The sequence below is a fragment of the Schistocerca americana genome, chromosome 2 (genome assembly GCF_021461395.2).
Source record: "Schistocerca americana isolate TAMUIC-IGC-003095 chromosome 2, iqSchAmer2.1, whole genome shotgun sequence".
NCBI lineage: Eukaryota > Metazoa > Arthropoda > Insecta > Orthoptera > Acrididae > Schistocerca > Schistocerca americana.
This window is the reverse complement of record NC_060120.1, coordinates 841,627,427-841,648,721: the sequence shown is the minus strand read 5'-3', so window position 1 is coordinate 841,648,721 and position 21,295 is coordinate 841,627,427. Positions and strand designations below refer to the sequence as shown.

The 21,295-nt window shown below is 44.1% G+C and overlaps 2 protein-coding genes across 2 annotated transcripts in view; one reads left to right on the top strand and one right to left on the bottom strand.

Annotated features, from left to right (window-relative positions):
• LOC124594478 overlaps positions 1-10,729 on the bottom strand; it is a 113,614-nt gene extending 102,885 nt beyond the window's left edge. Inside the window, exon 1 of the mRNA XM_047132853.1 lies at positions 10,615-10,729. Coding sequence (XP_046988809.1) covers positions 10,615-10,729 — 115 coding nt within the window. The remainder of the gene's footprint in view (positions 1-10,614) is intronic.
• The window catches only part of LOC124595590, a 477,082-nt gene that overhangs the window by 46,107 nt on the left and 409,680 nt on the right, over positions 1-21,295 (top strand). The gene's annotated exons all lie outside the window — the stretch shown is intronic.

The following is a 21,295-nucleotide window of genomic DNA, read 5'->3' as shown; positions in this document are numbered from 1 at the left end:
AATGATCTCGCGGGCAGAATAAGCAGCAGCCTACGGCTGTTTGCTTATGATGCTGTGGAGTACGGGGACGAGTCGGCGTTCTACATCTACATGGATACTCTGCAAATCACATTTAAGTGCCTGGCAGAGTGTTCATCGAACCACCTTCACTATTCTCTATTATAATTCCAATCTTGTATAGCGCGCGGAAAGAACGAACACCTATATCTTTCTGTACGACCTCTGATTTCCCTTATTTTATCGTGGCCTATGTAGGTCGGTGTCAACAAAATATTTTAGCATTCTGAGCAGAAAGTTGGTGATTGCAATTTAGTGAGAAGATTCCGTCACAACGAAAAACGCCTTACTTTTAGTGATGTTCAGCCCAAATCCAGTATAATTTCTGTGACATTCTCTCCCATATTTCGTGATAATACAAAATGTACAGCCTTTCTTTGAACTTTTTCGATGTACTCCGTCAGTCCTATCTGGTAAGGATCCCACACCTCGCAGCATTTTTCTAAAACAGGACAAACAAGCGTAGTGTAGGCAGTCTCCATAGTAGGTCTGTTACATTTTCCAAGTGTCCTGCCAATAAAATGCAGTCTTTGGTTAGCCTTCCCCACAACATTTTCTATGTGTTCTTTCCAATTTAAGTTGTTCGTAATTGTAATAGTGGTGGCCGAGCGGTTCTAGGCGCTTCAGTCGGGAACCGCGCGACCGCTACGGTCGCAGGTTCGAATCCTGCCTCGGGCATGGACGTGTGTGTTGTACTTATGTTAGTTAGGTTTAAGTAGTTTTAAGTTCTAGGGGACTGATGACCTCAGATGTTAAGTCCCATAATGCTCAGAGCCATTTGAACCAATTGTAATACATAGGTATTTAGCTGAATTTACGGCTTTTAGATTAGACTGATTTATGCGTAACCGAAGTATAACGAATTCCTTTTAGCACTCAAGTGGATGACCTCACACTTTTCGTTATTTAGGGTCAACCGTCAATTTTCGGACCATTCACATATCTTTTCTAAATCGTTTTGCAGTTTGTTTTGATCTTCTGATAACTTTATTAGTCGATAAACGACAGCGTCATCTGCAAATAACCTAAGATGGCTGCTCAGATTGTCTCCTAAATCCTTTATATAGGTAAGAAACAGCAAAGAGCCTATAACACTACCTTGGGGCACGTCAGAAATCACTTCTGTTTTACTCGATGACTTTCCGTCAATTACTAAGAAGTGTGACCTCTCTGAAATGAAATCACAGATCCAGTCATATAACTGAGACGATATTCCGTAAGCACGCAATGTCACTACAAGCCGCTTGTGTGGTACAGTGTCAAAAGCCTTCCGGAAATCCAGAAATACTGAATCGGTCTGAAATCCCTTGTCAATAGCACTCAACACCTCATGCGAATAAAGAGTTAGTTGTGTTGCACAGGAACGATGTTTTCTAAATCCATGTTGACTGTGTGTCAATAGACAGTTTTCTTCGAGGTAATTCATGATGTTTGAACGCAGTATATGTTCCGAAATCGTGCTGCATATCGACGTTAACGATATGGGCCTGTAATTTAATGGATTACTCCTGCTACCTTTCTTGAATATTGGTGTGACCTGTGCAACTTTCCAGTTTTTGGGTATGGATCTTTCGTGAAGCGAACGGTTGTATAAGATTGTTAAGTATGGAGCTAATGCATCAGCATACTCCGAAAGGAACCTAATTGGTAAACAGTCTCGACCAGAAGACTTGCTTTTATTAAGTGATTTAATTTGCTTTACTACTCATGAATTAGACAAAATTTCTAGTTGGAGTGATGAATGGCAACTAGCTCTAAATGTAGAAAAATGTAAGCTATTGCAGATGAGTAGGAATATAGCATTAGTGGTGTGCTGCTTGATACAATCACGTAGATTAAACATCTAGGCGTAACGCAGCAGCGCAATATGAAATGGAATGGGCATGTAAGGATTGTGTAGTAGGGAAGGCGTATGGTCGATTTCGGTTTGTTGAGAGAATTTTAGGAAAGTGTGGTTCATCTGTAAAGGAGGCCGCATGTAAGACACTACAGCGACCCACTGTTGACTGAAGAAAGACATCTAAAAATGGTTCAAATTGCTCTGAGCACTATGGAACTTAACATCTGAGGTCATCAGTCCCCTAGATCTTCTTAAACCTAACTAACCTAAGGACATCACACACATCCATGCCCGAGGCAGGATTCGAACCTGCGACCGTAGCAGTCGCACGGTTCCGGACTGAAGCGCCTAGAACCGCTTGGCCACCATGACCGGCAAAGACATGTAAGCAATGCAGAAGTAGACTGATACATATGTTACCGATAGGTTCGATCAATAGGCAAGTGCTACGGTGATACTTCGGGAACTCAATTGGGAAAGATTGGAGGGAGGGCAACGTTCCTTTCGAGGAGCAATATTGAGAAAAATTAGGGAGACGGCATTTGAGGCTGACTGCAGAATGATTCCACTTCCACCAATGTACATTTCGTGTAAGTTCTACGAAGATAAGATCGGAGACAGAGAGATTTGGGCTCGTACTGAGGTATATATTCGTTTTTTCCTCGCTCTATTTGCGAGTGGATCAGGAAAGGAAATGACTAGTAGTAGCAGAGTACCCTGCGCCACGTACCATACAGCCGCTTGCCCAATATGTATGTAGATGTATCTGTAGTTGTAGACCTAGTGCTAAAAGGAAACTAGTAATTCTTGCCTTCTCTGCGGTCGCTGCGTGATATACCACGGCAGTGATTAACACACAAAAAAGAAACCGGTCATTATGAGTGAAAAAGTGGACGAGCACGCCGAGAGAGGAGAAACTAACTTCTTTTAGAGGACGAATACTCGTAACTTGTACAACGGAAAATAGCGAAGAACAAACTGTGATGGGAAAAGCAATTACTTCTCCGGGAAGTTATCGGGTACTCTAAGATTCCATGCCACTGGCCAATCGAATCTGTCATAAAACTATACTTTGGGTACGTAAATATCCTCAGCTACAGCACCACTTCTTTTTCGAGGTCTCTAAGACGTGTCCTTCGCGGCAGTAGTCTAAACGGAGGCTTTTAGTTTCTCTCTAGTTCCATGCACTGTCATCCGTGTCCTAGACTATTTCAACGTGATAATGCTATGACATGTTTGTTCCTTTGTGATAATATTTATTTCTGATGTCAAAAAGGCACGACATCATTTCATATTGTGAATTAAAACACTCAAGGCTTCTTTGCAACAAGCTGCAGTATTCTGTCTTATTTGCTCTTGAAACCCCTTTACCAGCGTGCCGCGGGAGCTGTGAGGTGCGCAACTGCAGACATCTTCACCGCTCGAAGGCTAACGTTCAAGCAAAAGCTTCGGTTTCCAACGGTACCATCATTCGTGTACCATGGTACGCGCTTTAACGCTCAGATGGAGACCACATGGAAAGAAGATTTTTGTATTTGTTTCATTTTTATGGTATGTGAAGTTCGAAACTCATATCAGCATGTAACTCTCAAAAAAACACTAGAAAATCGATTTTGAAGATTTCCGAGCTTCTTTAATTCGCTAAAGCTAGAACATCTTTTTGACTGGCCTTGTGGCTGTTGCAGGATGTTCGCCTGCAATGTGGGCGACCGGGAATCGATTCCTAGCCGATGCCAATTTTTAAACACAGATACGTAGTCTATAAGCATCTATGTGAAGTGTAAAATACGTAAATACGGAAAAAAACGGGTAGCGCTGTAGACTGGTAATGACTGATTTGTCATCTTTATTTTTTTCGTGTTTTTCGCATTCAGTTCGAAAAGTTAACGTGATTTAAATGTAAGGTAAATAACACAAAACACGTAATTGTCATTTTTTTATTGAAAATTCGTGTCTTAATATCACACAGAACATTCAAGTCTTCATTGGAAATATGTATATGTACTTGTAATGGGACAGCCTCCTCTAACATTACTTTTCCTCGACAGCATTTGTCGATACAGTATTTTTTTCGAATTTTGGGCAGGTTAATATTATCTCAGTTGCTTTTCTGAAAATTTCGTATAATTTTACACACAGTATGTTACATTTCAAGCTAAAATTTATGAAAAGGAATTACTTCACAAAATATTTTAGTTTCGATGCTATAATCGATAAGTACTAGTTCTGAATGTACAGTTACCATTATTTTTCTTAAAAAAATTTGAAATTACGGATTATTTGCACACTTAAAATTTCTGTTATTGACTACGCAATCCTGTACTGTTTACTATGTTTATTTCTGGATTCATTTATGAAATAATAATCGAAATTAATAATGTAGCGAAAACTAGTAGGAACTCATTTGTTAAGAAAAATAGTAAACCATTTGGAATATTGTAATTCCGTAGACTGTGAGAGTCATAATGTTGTCCTGATGTCATCGGACGTATTTTTGTATAATAAGTGCGAACAATGTAATTTCCGCTTTGTCAATGTGAAAAATCAAAATACTGTATGATACACTAAAATGTGGGAAAATCAGTGGAAAATACACTCACGTAAAAAATCTGCAACAACAGTCTTTCAATTTATTGAGTTCAAACCAACCGTGAGAACCAGATGTTAGATTTTCAGCTTCAAGAATCTGACACCTAGACAAGAAGAACTGGAGCCATCTCAACGTGAAAGCTAAAAGAACATGAAAGTTTATTGTAATCTTCGCTGCTCTCAAAGCTTCATGGAAGACTCTTGTTATTAATTACTTGGACTGGACATTGTTTAATGTGGACAATAGATGGAAGAAGGAAGTAGGGAATACTTAATTACCGATCATTTATAAAGGATTGCTTAACTTAAAAATTACATAATTTTTTTCATGTTATGTTTTCTACGCTTCACGAAAACGCTCGTGGAACATGAACCCCCGTTAAAAATTTGCATCAACCGGTTATCGAATCACAGTCACTCATGTGGCAGGTGAGCGGCAAGCATTCTATCGTAGAGCAAAGAGGCCTAGCTTTAACATGATTAAAGATGTTCGGAAGATTTCGAAGTCAGTTTCCTCGAGAATGTTTGAGAGTTGCTCCAACTGCTCCGGCTGAGTGATATTTGAGTTCGGATTTTTTTTCTCTTTATTGTCATTTCATTCCCCTCGTCCCATGCGAAAGGAGGGAGAGCTGTCAGCGGATATAAGTCACCGCTCTTCAGCCATATGAGAGCAAAAAAGTTTAAAATATTTTATAAAATTGGACATAGCAGTTAACAAAATGAATGTTTTACATAATAACAAGGCATAGATTCAGTACCATAATTTAAAATATAAACGCGTATCATGTGGATGCAGCAGTGTGAGTAGTGCTTAAAAGGATGTCTGTGCGGGTGAATGAATAGAGGAGAAATTCGGGAGAATGAAAAGGGATACCATTTCGATGAGTTCCGAATTTTACGTACCATAAATATTTAAAAAATAATTACATACACCTATTGCCGTGTGGTTTCATCGTCAGATATAGACTTTGCCTTCAGTTTCGTGCAGCATTCAGCAACAGGGTGGTGGTAAGTCACCAGTGGGAGGATGGATGTAATCCTTTGAGCAACGGTGGTTTTGCCTGGAAACACCATTTTATCAGTTCTTTAAGTACCAATATGTGTTTCGCCTGAAACTACGGATGCTGTTGGAAGACAGAAACATCTAGTGGTAAATCTGAATTTGTACTATTGCTTCTATGAGTGGTTTCTAAAGGAAACCACTGCAGCAGTATGTAAAATGGTTCAAATCGCTCTGAGCACTATGGGATTTAACATCTGAGGTCATCAGTCCCCTAGAACTAAGAACTACTTAAACCTAACTAACCTAAGGACATCACACACATCCATGCCAAGGCAGGATTCGAACCTGCGACCGTAGCAGTCGCGCTGTTCCAGACTGAAGCGCCTAGAACTGCTCGGCCACCGCGGCCGGCAGCAGTATGTAGTTTTGATGTAAATTTATTACATTTAGGCTCACTTTGCTTGTTTTTTAGGACCACAATTTGTTTTAGGCAATACGAGTTAATTGATGTTTCGAGATTAGAGTGTGCCTAGGAAATATGCGAAATAGCTTTCAAGTACACCTTATGAAATGTTGGGTTGATGAAATTGGTGTGTCCCAGTCATTCCACATGAAATCACCTCGTTAAGACAATTGACTGTTTATTTTTTGGCATTTTTTTCTTGTATTCGTTGATTACTATGGCTTTAAAGGTTAGTTCAAATCGCTCTGAGCACTATGGGACTTAACATCTGAGGTCATCAGTCCCCTAGAACTTAGAACTACTTAAACGTAACTATCCTAAGGACATCACACACATCCATGCCCGAGGCAGGATTCGAACCTGCGACCGCAACAGTCGCGCAGTTCCGGACTGAGCGCCTAGAACCGCTAGACCACCGCGGCCGGCTTAAAGGTTAGATTTGTGAAATATTTAAAAATTAAACTTTTTTACATGAAATATATTCGCAGTTGCGAATACGAACAACCATTAGCTGTGTAAGGGAATGACGACAGTGAAAATGCGTGCCGGACCACGACTCGAACCCGGATTTCTCATTTCATGCTAGCAGTCGCCTTAAGCGGGTATTACACGACGATCCGCCGCGAACGGTACTGGTCTAGCGGGACAGCCATCTACCGGTAGAACAGGTGAAACTATGAAAATTAGCAGTCACATTATCCGTGTGCCAGAACAGAGCAGTTCTACTCTGTTGTGAATCCGCCCATGCGCACTAGGCAGCGATAACTCGCGTATACGCGCAAGGGGCTACCGCAGTGTTTTCTGCTTGTTATTTACTTACTGCTTGGTGGCTAGAAGCTAATTTCAGATTTTCGTGTTGAGAATTTTTCGCGTTTTGTTTCAGTAAGTAGGTTTTCATAAATGCAGATTATTATTATTATTATTATTTGGAAGTAGACTTTCTTTTTTACTAGCTGTTTGTGAAAGCATTTTTTCTATTGATTACTTCGTATTATAGAAATGAAATGGAGCAAAGAGGTGTTAAGCGTCTTAATTCAGGCATACAGCGAGGAAAGGTGTACGTGTGACTCACTGTATCATAATACGATACGTCGGCAATCGTTTCTTTCCAAGAAATATGCATTTAACGCCACACGGTGATTTTCTATTTGTGCCGTGATGCCTTACTTTGCCGGCCGCTGTGGCCGAGCGGTTCTAGTCGCTTTAGTCTGGAACCGCGCGACCTCTACGGTCCCTCCTGCCTCGGGCATGGATGTGTGTGATGTCCTTAGGTTAGTTAGGTTTAAGTAGTTCTAAGTTCTAGGCGACTGATGACCTTGGAAGTTAAGTCCCATAGTGCTCAGAGCCATTTGAACCATTTTTTTTTTTTTTGCCTTGGCTTATGAAAGTCCATGTTTGCTTTGGTTGCATCTCTTGTTTATTTCACGCGGCCAGAAAAGAGAAACTGGCAGTGGTAGGCGTCAAAGTCTGTGCAGTTTCGCCCAGTGCGATAAAAGAGGACTGAAACATTCTGAGTAGCATTTGGAAATATAACACTAGTACACCTTTAAGTAGTGGTCCTTTCAAATGCAGCAAATTGCAGTGCATACATCCACAACAACTTTTGAAATGGTGGGCTGCGCTACTCTGTGGCTAAGAGCCAGACTCTTAAAAGATTCCCTATTTGCAAGGAAACAATGTTACAACCAGCCTGCAACATAACAGGGCGTTTACCGGTATGTTATCAGTGGTCTAGGTTGGTATGATCACAAAACGTATAAACATGATTTCATTCTTACTTTCGAGGTTCCGATGGTTCAGTTAGCTCTGAGCACTATGGGACTCAACATCTGAGGTCATCAGTCCCCTAGAACTTAGAACTACTTAAACCTAACTAACCTAAGGACATCACACACATCCATGCCCGAGGCAGGATTCGAACCTGCGACAGTAGCGTTCGCGCGGTTCCGGACTGAAGCGCCTAAGCCGCTCGGCCACCGCGGCCGGCTCTTTCGAGGTGAGATAGTCTCCCCCACGACTGTATCACTCTTGCTAATTCCATCTTCTATCATAAACAGCAGCTTCTCGAACAGGCCACGTCCAGCCTCACGATGTTCGGAAATTCTTGCGGATCTTCGGGCCTCAGTTCTTTCATAAGCAGTGAATATAATCCCATGCCTTCGTTCCTTATGTTCAGCCAGGGTCGAATTTAACAACATCTGACTTTTCGCTTTCGTCGTCGTTGTAATCTGAAGATTTAGTGCTACTGTTAGAGAAATAGCTCCAAAACAAATGGGTCCCCAATGTGCAAACTGCTGTATAAACTTAAATATATATATACACTGTGTAATCAAAAGTATCCGGACACCCCAAAAAACATACGTTTTTCATATTAGGTGCATTGTGCTGCCACCAACTACCAGGTACTCCATACCAGCCACGACAGTAGTCATTAGATATCGTGAGAGAGCAGGATTGGGCGCTCCGCGGAACTCACCCTCTTAGAACGTGGTCTGGTGATTGGGTGTCACTTGTGTCATACGTTTCTACGCGAGATTTCCACACTCCTAAACATCCCTAGGACACTGTTTCCGATTTTATAGTGAAGTGGAAACGTGCAGGGACACGTACAGCACAAAAGCGTACAGGACAATCTCGTCTGTTGACTGACAGAGATCGCAGACAGCTAAAGAGGGTCGTAATGTGTAATAGGCAGACATCTATCCAGACCATCACACAGGAATTCCAGACTGCATCAGGATCAACTGCAAGTACTATGACAGGCGGGAGGTGAGAAAACTGATTTCATGGTCGAGTGGCTGCTCATAAGCCACACATCACGTCGGTAAATGCCAAACGACGCATCGCTTGGTGTAAGGAGCTTAAACATTGGACAACTGAACAATGGAAAAACGTTGTGTGGAGTGACGAATCACAGTAGACAGTGTGGCGATCCGATGGCGGGGTGTGGGTATGCCGAATGGCCGGAGAACGTCATCTGCCAGCGTGTGTAGTGCCAACAGTAAAAGTCGGAGGCGGTGGTGTTGTGATGTGGTCGTGTTTCATGGAGGGGGCTTGCACCCCTTGTTATTTTGCGTGGCACTGTCACAGTACAGGCCTACATTGATGTTTTAAGCACCTTCTTGCTTTCCACTGTTGAAGAGCAATTCGGGGATGGTGACTGCATCTTTCAACACAATCGAGCACATTTTCATGATGCACGGCGTGTGGCCGAGTGGTTATACGACAATAACATCCCTGTAATGGACTGGCCTGTGCAGAGTCCTGACCTGAATGCTACAGAACACCTCTGGGATGTTTTGGAAAGCCGACTTCGTGCCAGGCCTCACCGACCGACATCGATACCTCTCCTCAGTGCAGCACTCCGTGAAGACAAGGGTGCTATCTTTCAAGAAACCTTCCAGCATCTGATTAAACGTATGCCTGCGGGAGTCAAAGCTGTCATCAAGGCTAAAGCTGGGGCAACACCGTATTGAATTCCAGAATTACCGATGGAGAGCGCCACGAACTTTTAAGTCGTTTTCAGCAGGTGTCCGGATAGTTTTGATCAAAAATGGCTCTGAGCGCTATGGGACTTAACTGCTGAGGTCATCAGTCCCCTAGAACTTAGAACTACTTAAACCTAACTAACCTAAGGACATTCATGCACGAGGCAGGATTCGAACCTGCGACCGTAGGTGTCGCGCCGATCCAGACTGAAGCGCCTAGAACCGCTCGGCCATCCCGGCCAGCAGTTTCGATCACATGGTGAACTTATACGTGTGTAACCAAGTGTCGTATTATCAAAGTAACTATCGAGTCTGTAATTCAGAACAGTATTAACCTATGCAAGAGAATAAAAATCACTTAACAAATAATGATTAGCCGGCCGTGGTGGCCGAGCACTTCAGTCTGCGACCGCTACGGTCGCAGGTTCGAATCCTGCCTCGTTCATGGATGTGTGTGATGTCCTTAGGTTAGTTAGTTTTAAGTAGTTCTAAGTTCTAGGGGACTGATGACCTCAGATATTAAGTCGCATAGTGCTCACAGCCATTTGAACCATTTTTTGAAATAATGATAAAAACAATTTCTTATTAAATAGGAACCTTGAGCTCACATAAATATTTGAACGAAAGACGTTCCAACATGTCACACGGCGCCCCTTGAGTTTCGCGCGGTAGAACGAATGACTTACAACAGATTAGACAGTTCTGTCTGCGCCTCGTGCGTTATTACCGTCTACTGCGCAAGTGCACCAGGTATATCTCACGTGGGTGGTGTAATGGGTCTACGTGAAGCAGCCGATAGTTACAGATATGCACGTTTGGGGCGATGGTGCACAGGTGTAGCGTTTAGGCGCATCGTGTACTAGGGGCATTAACCGCTTTGGGTTAGCGGTTAAGATGAGTGCTCGCTTAAAGCGGGGAGTCCCAGTCCAGCACTGATTTTCGTTGTCGTCTTTCCATTACATTGCTGATGGTTGTTCGTATTCGCAACTGCGAATACATTTCGTGTATTTCGTAACGGCTGTAGTTGCTGCAGTGGCTGTTCCTTCGGACGTGCACGCATGTCCGAAGGTACATCGCAATATTCTTTTTAACAATACAGGCACTACAATATCGAAATTTTTGAACTCATGCGGTTAAGTGGGATTTACGGAGCGATGCGAGAGGTGGCCTTTACCACGGTCGGGCCGCTGCCAGGCGTCCAGTGTGGCGACATAGAGCAGTGACATGGCCGCCGCGGCCGCCACGCAGCACAGGAAGATGCAGCGTGAGCGCGCCCTGCGACCCTCCATAGCCCGCCGTTGCTTCTGACGCTGCTGCTACTGCGACCCGCGACCAACACTGCCCACAGCAGGTGCCAGCTTACGGCCGCGTCCACCTGCGGCGCTGGCGTCGCGGAACACCTGTGGCGCGGGCTGCGTCGGCAGCCGGTGGGAGGGGCGCGGCGTCGATCACTGTCTCACTTGACACCTGCAAAAACAAGCATGCAACCACTATTAGGGCAGTGTAGAGACGGGCAAAAACAACTACAATGAATCGAGAACTTTCTTCAGTGGGTAGCTAGCCACAGTGCTGCTAAAATGAAGGCTGAAATCCTGCTGGATTGGGAACGAATGCTCTCCGAAAGATTTTTTCTTTGTCAAGCATGCAGTGCGACTGCAGTGAGTCTCCGTTGTTTCCGACTTACTTTGCAAGTAAACGTTTTGTCAGTACAACGAAAAACCAGCCCAGAGTTGCAAACTTTACTTTTTTTTATTTATTCACCCGATGACTAGTTTCGGGCTCGAGGTTCAAATGGCTCTGAGCACTATGGGACTTAACATCTATGGTCATCAGTCCCCTAGAATTTAGAACTACTTAAACCTAACTAACCTAAGGACATCACACAACACCCAGCCATCACGAGGCAGAGAAAATCCCTGACCCCGCCGGGAATCGAACCCGGGAACCCGGACGTGGGAAGCGAGAACGCTACCGCACGACCACGAGATTCGGGCTCGAGACCCACCTTCAAATCATCGTAACATAGTCAGAAATGGGATTTCCGAAGATGAGAAAACCGTGTCAAAAATGTGCAACGAACAGTTTTGGCTACGTTACGATGATCTGAAAATGGGTCTCAGGCCGAAATTAGTCATCGCGCGAATAAAAATAAGCAAAATTTGCAACTTTGGACTGGTTTTTTCGTTGTACTGACCAACAGAAGCTGCTGACCCACAAGCAGTGCAACATGCTGGAAGTTCGTAAAAGTATTGTCGCCATTACTTGACACCGTAAATTCGAGGGACAGGCGATCTGTTACGTTAAAAGGTGTGTATAAAAAATCCTACGTCAAGATCGCTAAAACTCCTTCATCGATTACTGGTTTCAGCTCATTGAGGAGCCACCTTCGTATCAATAAAAATTAATAATTAATTCAGTGTGTATCAGCCACCAAGCATTACACATCGTCGTAATCTGGTTAGCTGAATCGCACTTGTGACTTCTGACATTTTCCCAGCGTATCTCTTTTTCCAGTAATGTTCGGGTTTGCAGCCGGATTCCATCAACGTTCTGCCACGATATTTCGGCCCAGAGACGTCCGTCCATCCTCAGGTGATTAGACGAAGTACTGAAGAGACCTGCCTTTTTTTCCCTTTATTGCATTTCGATTTTCCCCAAAGGGGTGGGCTGGCAGCAGCTTAGTACGCCGCTCTTCAGCCTACAGAATTTTTAAAACATAAGAAGATAAGAAACAATAAAAACAGGCGATAAAACGGTGACATAAAATGTAAAACGGTGGAAAATTATGGAAAGTTAAAACATAAAACTAATGGTGGGCGATGAAAATAAAATACAGAGGTAGCAGACAGGCAAAAAGTAGACAGACAATTAATAAGACACGGCGACAGTCTGGATTCTGTTCGCAAGAGATATAAAAAAATCACACCCTACAACAGCATGATTTCCTTTTGCAACACTTCAGAAAAGACACACAACACTTAACAATCACTAGGAACACTGTACTAAAAGGTTGGCACGAAGATGACACTCCACAGGTGGAGGCAGATGAGAGGGGGGACCCGGAAAGAGGAGGGGGAAGAAAATGGAGGGGGGTGGAGAGGAAAAAACGAAAGGCGTGGGGGGGGGGGGGGGAGGGACGACGACGAAGGGAGAGGACTCAGAAGGGGGAGCAGGGTAGACACGAGAGGGAATGGGGAAAGACAGAGGAAGGAAAACGCAAGAGGACTCGGGGGAGAGAAGGGAGGCAGAGAATGGGTAGGCGGGTAAAAACAGGATGGAGGGGCGGAGGGGGGAGGAGAAGAGGGTTCCTAGGAAACGGACAAAGGAAAGGAGGGGGGGTGAGGATCAGAGTTGATAGGAGGGATAAATGGAGGGAGAGAGGGCAGCATCAGTGAGGGGGAGCTGACAGAAGCCACCTCAGGAAAGGAGTTGAAGGGTGTAGAGATGGTGGGTAGGGAGGACACAACAGTGAAGGCTTGGCAGAGGGTGGGGGTTGGAGAGGAGAGGAGCAACCAGGGGATGAGGGGGATCAAGATGGCGGGAGGTGTAGAGTATACGGTTATGTTCGAGGAAGAGGAGCAGATGGGGGAAAGGAATCGCGTCGTAGAGGATCCGCGTGGGGGACGGGAGGCTTATATGGAAGGCGAGACAGAGTGAATGGCGCTCGAGGATCTGGAGGGACTTTCAGAATATGAAGGGGGGGGGGGCGGATATCCAGGCGGGACTGGCATAACAGAGGATAGGACGGATTAAGGATTTGTAAGTGTGGAGAATGGTAGAGAGGTGCAAACCCCCATGTCCGGCCAGAGAGGAGTTTGAGGAGTCGGAGGTGGTTGTGGGCTTTGAATTGGATGGAGCGGAGATGAGGGATCCAGGTGAAGAGACCTGATGCAGTCATGGTATTTATAGCAAATTCCGCGCATGCAAGCCGTACTGTCGGTTTACGGCGCATGCGTTAGGAGGTGACATGCTCGTGGCAGCTTAGTAGTGTGTGCTGCCCTCAGTGGTGAAGTAAGAACAGTCTAATCGCTGAGTATCGACTGAACATGTCGATTGCGCTGTGACCGCATAGTTTTAATAATTGAATTCCAATTTTTATCCAGCTGAAAGCCGTTATCATGATTCATTAAACTGTCAGCAAGACGTATTTCCAAGGATTCTTTAATTACAGAGTCGCAGAAGCTGGAAACCGGTGCTAAAATTTTGGTATTATTGTATTCCATTGAATGTCCCACGGAAATTCGATGTTCTTCCACTGCTGATTTTAAGGGTTGCCGCAGACGGGTGTGTCTTTCGTGTTCTACACAACGTTCCTGGACCGTTCGTGTCGTTTGACCTATACAGGGTGGTCCATTGATAGTGACTGGGCCAAATATCTCACGAAATAAGAGTCAAACGAAAAGACTACAAAGAACGAAACTCGTCTAGCTTGAAGGGGGAAACCAGGTGTCGCTATGGTTGGCCAGCTAGATGGCGCTGCCATAGGTCAAAAGGATATCAACAGCTTTTTTTTTTATAGGAACCCGCATGTTTGTGACTATTACAGCGCCATCTATCACAAAGCGAAAAAAGTGGTCCAACTAAAATATTCATATTTCTTTACGTACTACACGAATATGTAATAAAAATGGGGGTTCCTATTTTAATAAAAACGCAGTTGATATCCGCTTGACCTATGGCAGCGCCATCTAGCGGGCAACCATAGCGTCATCTGGTTTCCCCCTTCAAGCTAGACAAGTTTCGTTCTTTGTAGTTTTTTCGTTTGATGCTTATTTCGTGAGATGTTTGGCCCGGTCACGATCAATGGACCCCCTGTATACAGAACAAGGGCCGTTCTGTCATACTTTGCTGGGGGCATTCCTGACGAATACTCACGAACCAGGACAACGTACTGTTTTCTATTACTTCAGATGTCTTCGAGCCACTCACATACTTGGTAATCTGTTCAGTACACTTGTACCTCCGTCAAGAGTCTGCAGTGAGGGAACTTCAGTGGGTAAATACTGTAGGGGAAGACTGGAGTACAGCCAACAACAAGTGCTACACTGAGATCAAAAGGATGGGACAAGAGACAAAATCGTTCAAAATGGCTCTGAGCACTATGGGATTTAACATCTGAGGTCATCAGTCCCCTAGAACTTAGAACTACTAAAACCTAACTAACCTAAGGACATCACACATATCCATGCCCGAGGCAGGATTCGAAACTGCGACCGTAGCGGCCACACGGTTCCAGACTGAAGCTTCTAGAACCGCTCGGTCACAGCGGCCGGCGACAAAATCGTCTCGGGCCTCACGAAACCATTCAGAGGACTAACGACACCTAAAAATACAAATAAAAATTGAAGCTTCATGATACCACCTGTAAAAACTGCCCAGATGACGGGAGCTCCGCGGTAGTCATTTGCGCCAGAGTGTTGCGTTTAATATATCGGCCAGCGCTCTCTCGTAGCAGAAGCCTCGAGGTCGTTTTCCCCGACCAGCCGGCAGACGGGGCGCAGCTGCACTGCCAGCTCCGTTCCAAATGAGGGACGTGTGCTCGCATAATGCACGAGTGAGTGCGGCTGACTGCGGCGCGCGGCCGACCCGCCTCGGGGTGACGGGAAGCGGGCCGCGCGCGCCCCGCACTATTGTCCGTTTCGCGAGTATCCTCTGCCTAGCGGGTCCCGCTGTTCTCATTGTCGGCAGGTGGTGTCTCCCGCATTGTCTCGCGTACGAACGGAGGCAAGGTAAACGCACCACAGAGCCATTTAGACATCGAGGTACATGTTGAACGCAAGCTGAGCCGCTGTTAACGGCTCAGTCACAAGAAGCGCTCGCATTCCGCCGCGGTCCAGCTGTGCTTTGGCATCTCAATATGCCCCTGCCAAACAGGAGACGGACAGAGACTAATAGAAACGAATGTGGTTAAAAAGTCTAAAACGCTATAAAAGAAGTAAGAGATACTATGTCATAAAATTGCACTCCCAATCTCACCCAGGGTCACCTGCACGATGACTAGAAATCTACTCTGTGGGAATCAGCATGGGTTTCGAAAAAGACGATCGTGGGAAACCCAGCTCGCGCTATTCGTCCACGGGTTCCCAGTTAGATTTCTTGAATTCCGCAAGGCGTTTGATACAGTTCCCTACAGTCGTTTAATGAACAAAGTAAGAGCATATGGACTATCAGACCAATTGTGTGATAGGATTGAAGAGCTCCTAGATACAAGAACGCAACATGGCATTTTCAATAGAGAGAAGTCTTCCGAAGTAAGAGTGATTTCAGGTGTGCTGCAGGGGAGTGTCGTAGGACCGTTGCTATTCACAGTATACATAAATGACGTTAAGGGTGACATCGGAAGTTCACTGAGGCTTTTTGCGGATGATGCTGTAGTATATCGTGAGGTTGTAACAATGGAAAATTGTACTGAAATGCAGGAGGATCTGCAACGAATTGACGCATGGTGCAGGGAATGGCAATTGAATCTCAGTGTAGACAAGTGTAATGTGCTGCGAATACACAGAAAGAAAGATCCTTTATCATTTAGCTAAAATATAGCAGGTCAGCAACTGGAAGCAGTTAATTCCATAAATTATCTGGGAGTAGGCATTAGGAGTGATTTAAAATTGAATGACCATATAAAATTAATCGTCGGTAAAGCAGATGCCAGAGAGATTCATTGGAAGAATCCTAAGGAAACGCAATCCGAAAACAAAGGAAGTAGGTTACAGAACACTTGTTCGCCCATTTCTTGAATACTGCTCACCGGTGTGGGATCCGTACCAGATAGGTTTGATAGAGAGGATGGAGAAGATCCAACGAAGAGCAGCGCGCTTCGTTACAGGATCATTTAGTAATCGCGAAAGCGTTACCGAGATGATAGATAAACTCCAGTGCAAGACTCTGCAAGGGAGACGCTCAGTAGCTCGGTACGGGCTTTGTTGAAGTTTCGAGAATATACCTTCACAGAGGAGTCAAACAGTATATTGCTCCCTCCTACGTATATCTCGCGAAGAGACCATGAGGATAAAATCAGAGAGATTAGAGCCCACACTGCGGCATACCGACAATCTTTCTTTCCACGAACAATACGAGACTGGAATAGAAGGGAGAACCGATAAAGGTACTCAAAGTACCCTCCGCCACTCACCATCAGGTGGCTTGCGGAGTATGGATGCAGATGTAGACGCTATCTCATACCTTCTAAGATAGCGTAAAATCAGTCAGATGTTCGAAAACTGTCAGCTAAACATATTTAATACAACAGGAAAGTCCACCTTCGTAGCTGATCATTCAGGACGGCTAATTGCTAATTGCCGTTCGGCGTACCCGGCTTCGATTCCCGGTATTATATGAGGTTACAGCTGAGCGTGACCGTACCTACAAACAGATAGTTCCCCACAGGATCAAATGAGTTTAACTAAAGGTGTCATGCAATGGATCTACATCTACATGGATATTCTGCGCATCTGCCTGGCAGAGGGTCCTTCGAACCACCTTCACAATTCTCTTTTACTCCAATCTCACACAACAAGCGGAAGAAACGAACACTTATTTCTTTCCGTGCGAGCTCTAATTTCCCTTATTTTATCATGGTGATCCTTTCTCCCTATGGAGGGTCGGCATCAACAAAATATTTTCGCATTCAGAAGAGAAAATTGGTGATTGAAATTTCGTGGGACGATACTGCCGCAACGAAAAATGCCTTTGTTTGGATGATGTCCACCCTAAATCTTGTATCACGTCAGTGACTCTCTCTCCCCTATTGCGCGATGATACAAAACGTGCTGCCCTTCTTGAGGCTTTCTCGATGTGTTCTGTCAATCCTATCTGGTAAGGGTCCCATACCGCGGAGCAGTATTCTAAAAGAGACCGGACAAGCGTAATGTAGGCAGTCTCTTTAGTAGATCTGTTACATTTTCTCAGTGTCCTGCCTATAAAAGGGAGTCATTGGTTTGCCTTCCACACAACATTTTCTATGTGTTCCTTCCGATTCAATTTGTTCGTAATTGTGATTCCTAGATGTTTGGTTGAATTTACGGCCTTTAGATTTATCGCCGGCCAAAGTGGCCGTGCAGTTCTAGGCGCTGCAGTCTGGAACCGCAAGACCGCTACGGTCGCAGGTTCGAATCCTGCCTCGGGCATGGATGTGCGTGAGGTCCTTAGGTTAGTTAGGTTTGACTAGTTCTAAGTTCTAGGGGACTAATGACCACAGAAGTTGAGTCCCATAGTACTCAGAGCCATTTGAACCATTAGATTTATCTTATAACCGAAGTTTAACAGATTCCTTTTAGCACTCATGTGATCGACCTCACACTTTTCGTTATTTAGAGTCAATTGTCAATTTTTGCACCGTACAGCTATCTTTTCTAAATCGGTTTTGCAATTTGTTTTGTTTTTCTGATGACTTTACTAGCCGATAAACGACAGCATCATCTGCAAACAACGTAAGACGGGCTCCTAGATCGTTTATGTGGATAAGGAACAGCAAAGGGCCTATAACACTAACTGCAGGAAAGCCAGAAACCACATCTGTTTCACTCGATGACTTTATGTCAATTACTAGGAACTGTGACCTCTCTGACAGGAAATCACGAATCCAGTTACATAACTGAATGTTTTGAAAATTGCTGTGATCAGAAAATGTACTTAATGACAATGTCACAAATTTCCAGCCACCCGGTTGCAAACAGAAATTAAAATTCTTTAACTAGTTTTCAACGCCAACTATGGGCGCCTTCTTCAGAAGAAACTATCACCTTACATGTTGTTAAAAGGAAATTTGAGTGACAACGCTCTACTCAAAACATTAAAACCCGAATTAAAACATTTTCCACCTGAATATATAACAGGTATAGTCAAAATTTTAAAACAATATATAAATATGCCACTAAGGGCACTGCACTTCTATAGGGCACGAATGAGTAATAGCGAATCGCAGATACTCATGCACAACCACAGCAGAAATTTGAAATGACCTCGGGGAAGATCAGTTTTGATTCCGTATAAATGTTGGAACACGTGAGACAATACTGACCCTACGACTTTTCTTAGAAGAAAGATTAAGGAAAGGCAAACCTACGTTTCTAGCATTTGTAGACTTAGAGAAAGCTTTTGACAATGTTGACTGGAATACTCTCTTTCAAATTCTGAAGGTGGCAGGGGTAAAATACAGGGAGCGAAAGGCTATTTACAATTTGTACAGAAAGCAGATGGCAGTTATAAGACTCGAGGGGCATGATAGGGAAGCAATGGTTGGGAAGGGAGTGAGACAGGGTTGTAGCCTGTCCGTGATGTTATTCAATCTGTATATTGAGCAAGCAGTGAAGGAAACAAAAGAAAAATTCGGAGTAGATATTAAAATCCATGGAGAAGAAATAAAAACATTGAGGTTCACCGATGACATTGTAATTCTGTCAGAGACAGCAAAAGACTTGGAAGAGCAGTTGAATGGAAGGGACAGTGTCTTGAAAGGAGGGTATAGGATGAACATAAACAAAAGCAAAATGAAGATAATGGAATGTAGTCGAATTAAGTCGGGTGATGCTGAAGGAATTAGATTACGAAATGAGACACTTAAAGTAGTAAAGGAGTTTTGCTATTTGGGGAGCAAAATAACTGATGATGGTCGAAGTAGAGAGGATATAAAATGTAGACTGGCAATGGCAAGGAAAGCGTTTCTGAAGAAGAGAAATTTGTTAACATCGAGTATTGATTTAAGTGTCAGGAAGTCGTTTCTGAAAGTATTTGTATGGAGTGTAGCCATGTATGGAAGTGAAACATGGACGATAAATAGCTTAGACAAGAAGAGAATAGAAGCTTTCGAAATGTGGCGCTACAGAAGAATGCTGAAGATTAGATGGGTAGATCACATAACTAATGAGGAGGTATTGAATAGAATTGGGGAGAAGAGGAGTTTGTGGCACAACTTGACTAGAAGAAGGGATCGGTTGGTAGGGCATGTTCTGAGGCATCAAGGGATCACCAATTTAGTACTGGAGGGCAGCGTGGAGGGTAAAAATCGTAGAGGGAGACCAAGAGATGAATACACTAAGCAGATTCTGAAGGATGTAGGTTGCAGTAGGTACTGGGAGATGAAGAAGCTTGCACAGGATAGAGTAACATGGAGAGCTGCATCAAATCAGTCTCAGGACTGAAGACCACAACAACACAACATGGTTTACATAGAGTGTAGGAGAAATGTTGAGGCTGCTGTTGCCTTGTATGCCGAGTGTTTTCCAGAGAAAGATTGCTTTCGTTCGTTCTTTTACAAGGTTGCGAACGCCTTTATGTCTGATGTCAGGTCGACAAAAGGAAGCGTAGCAAGAGTGTTACAGGAGAAACTAATGAAATAGTTATACTAGGGGCAGTGCACGACAATCCACGGATAAGCACACGGAATTACACCGCAATTCTGGTACATCCGTAGACAGAATTGTCACAATACTACATCGTCATAGTATCACCTATACCATGTGTTATAGCATCAAGAATTTCATGGCACCAGTTTCCATAATCTGTACTCTCAGTTACATTCCATGTCTTCCAAGCCAAGCTGTTTGCATCAGGGAATGATTCAAGGCCACTGTAGTCAGCATGGTTGCTCCATACTACAGCCAAGGTCAGCCATGTACTGCCTCCAAACACAGCAGACACATCACAGGTGAACTGCATTCGTAGTCCACGAAATACATTCGGACCACCCATGAGCTGTTGCTTATTAAATTGTCCAACCAAGTCAATATGTATTGCCCTCAATGACTTATAGACAGGCACACATGTGCCACCAGCGACGACGATATCCACGTCGCAAAGGCATTGCAGGGCACGTTAACTCCATGCACGTTATATGGGCCAAAGTAGGGAACAATAATTGTAAAATAAAGATCACTGGTGACTGTGTGTTCTATTATAAACAGTAAAAATTCCTTATCTCCTTCACTTATTTCTCCCATGTTTCTCCTTTGAAAAAGAATTCATTTATGTACGCTTTAGCGTGTGGTTACGCGCTAGGCGCAGGGTGACCTGTCAGGAAGGTCGCAGTTCGTAGTAATAGACGGCAAATCATCGAGTAAAACTGAAGTTATATCAGGTGTTCCCCAGGGAAGCGTCCTGGGACCTCTGCTGTTCCTGATCTATATAAATGACCTGGGTGACAATCTGAGCAGTTCTCTTAGGTTGTTCGCAGATGATGCTGTAATTTACCGTCTAGTAAGGTCATCCGAAGACCAGTATCAGTTGCAAAGCGATTTAGAAAAGATTGCTGTATGGTGTGGCAGGTGGTAGTTGACGCTAAATAACGAAAAGTGTGAGGTGATCCACATGAGTTCCAAAAGAAATCCGTTGGAATTCGATTACTCGATAAATAGTACAATTCTCAAGGCTGTCAATTCAACTAAGTAACTGGGTGTTAAAATTGCGAACAACTTCAGGCGAGCCAAAGGTTGCGTTTCATTGGCAGGACGCTTAGAAGATGCAACAAGTCCACTAAAGAGACAGCTTACACTACACTCGTTCGTCCTCCGTCAGAGTATTGCTGCACGGTGTGGGATCCTTACCAGGTGGGATTGACGGAGGACATCGAAAGTGTGCAAAAAAAGGGCAGCTCGTTTTGTGTTATCACGTAATAGGGGAGAGTGTGTGGCAGATATGATACGCGAGTTGGGATGGAAGTCATTAAAGCAAAGGCGTTTTTCGTCGTGGCGAGATCTATTTACGAAATTTCAGTCACCAACTTTCTCTTCCGAATGTGAAAATATTTTGTTGAGCCCAACCTACATAGGTAGGAATGATCATCAAAATAAAATAAGAGAAGTCAGAGCTCGAACAGAAAGGTTTAGGTGTTCGTTTATCCCGCGCGCTGTTCGGGAGTG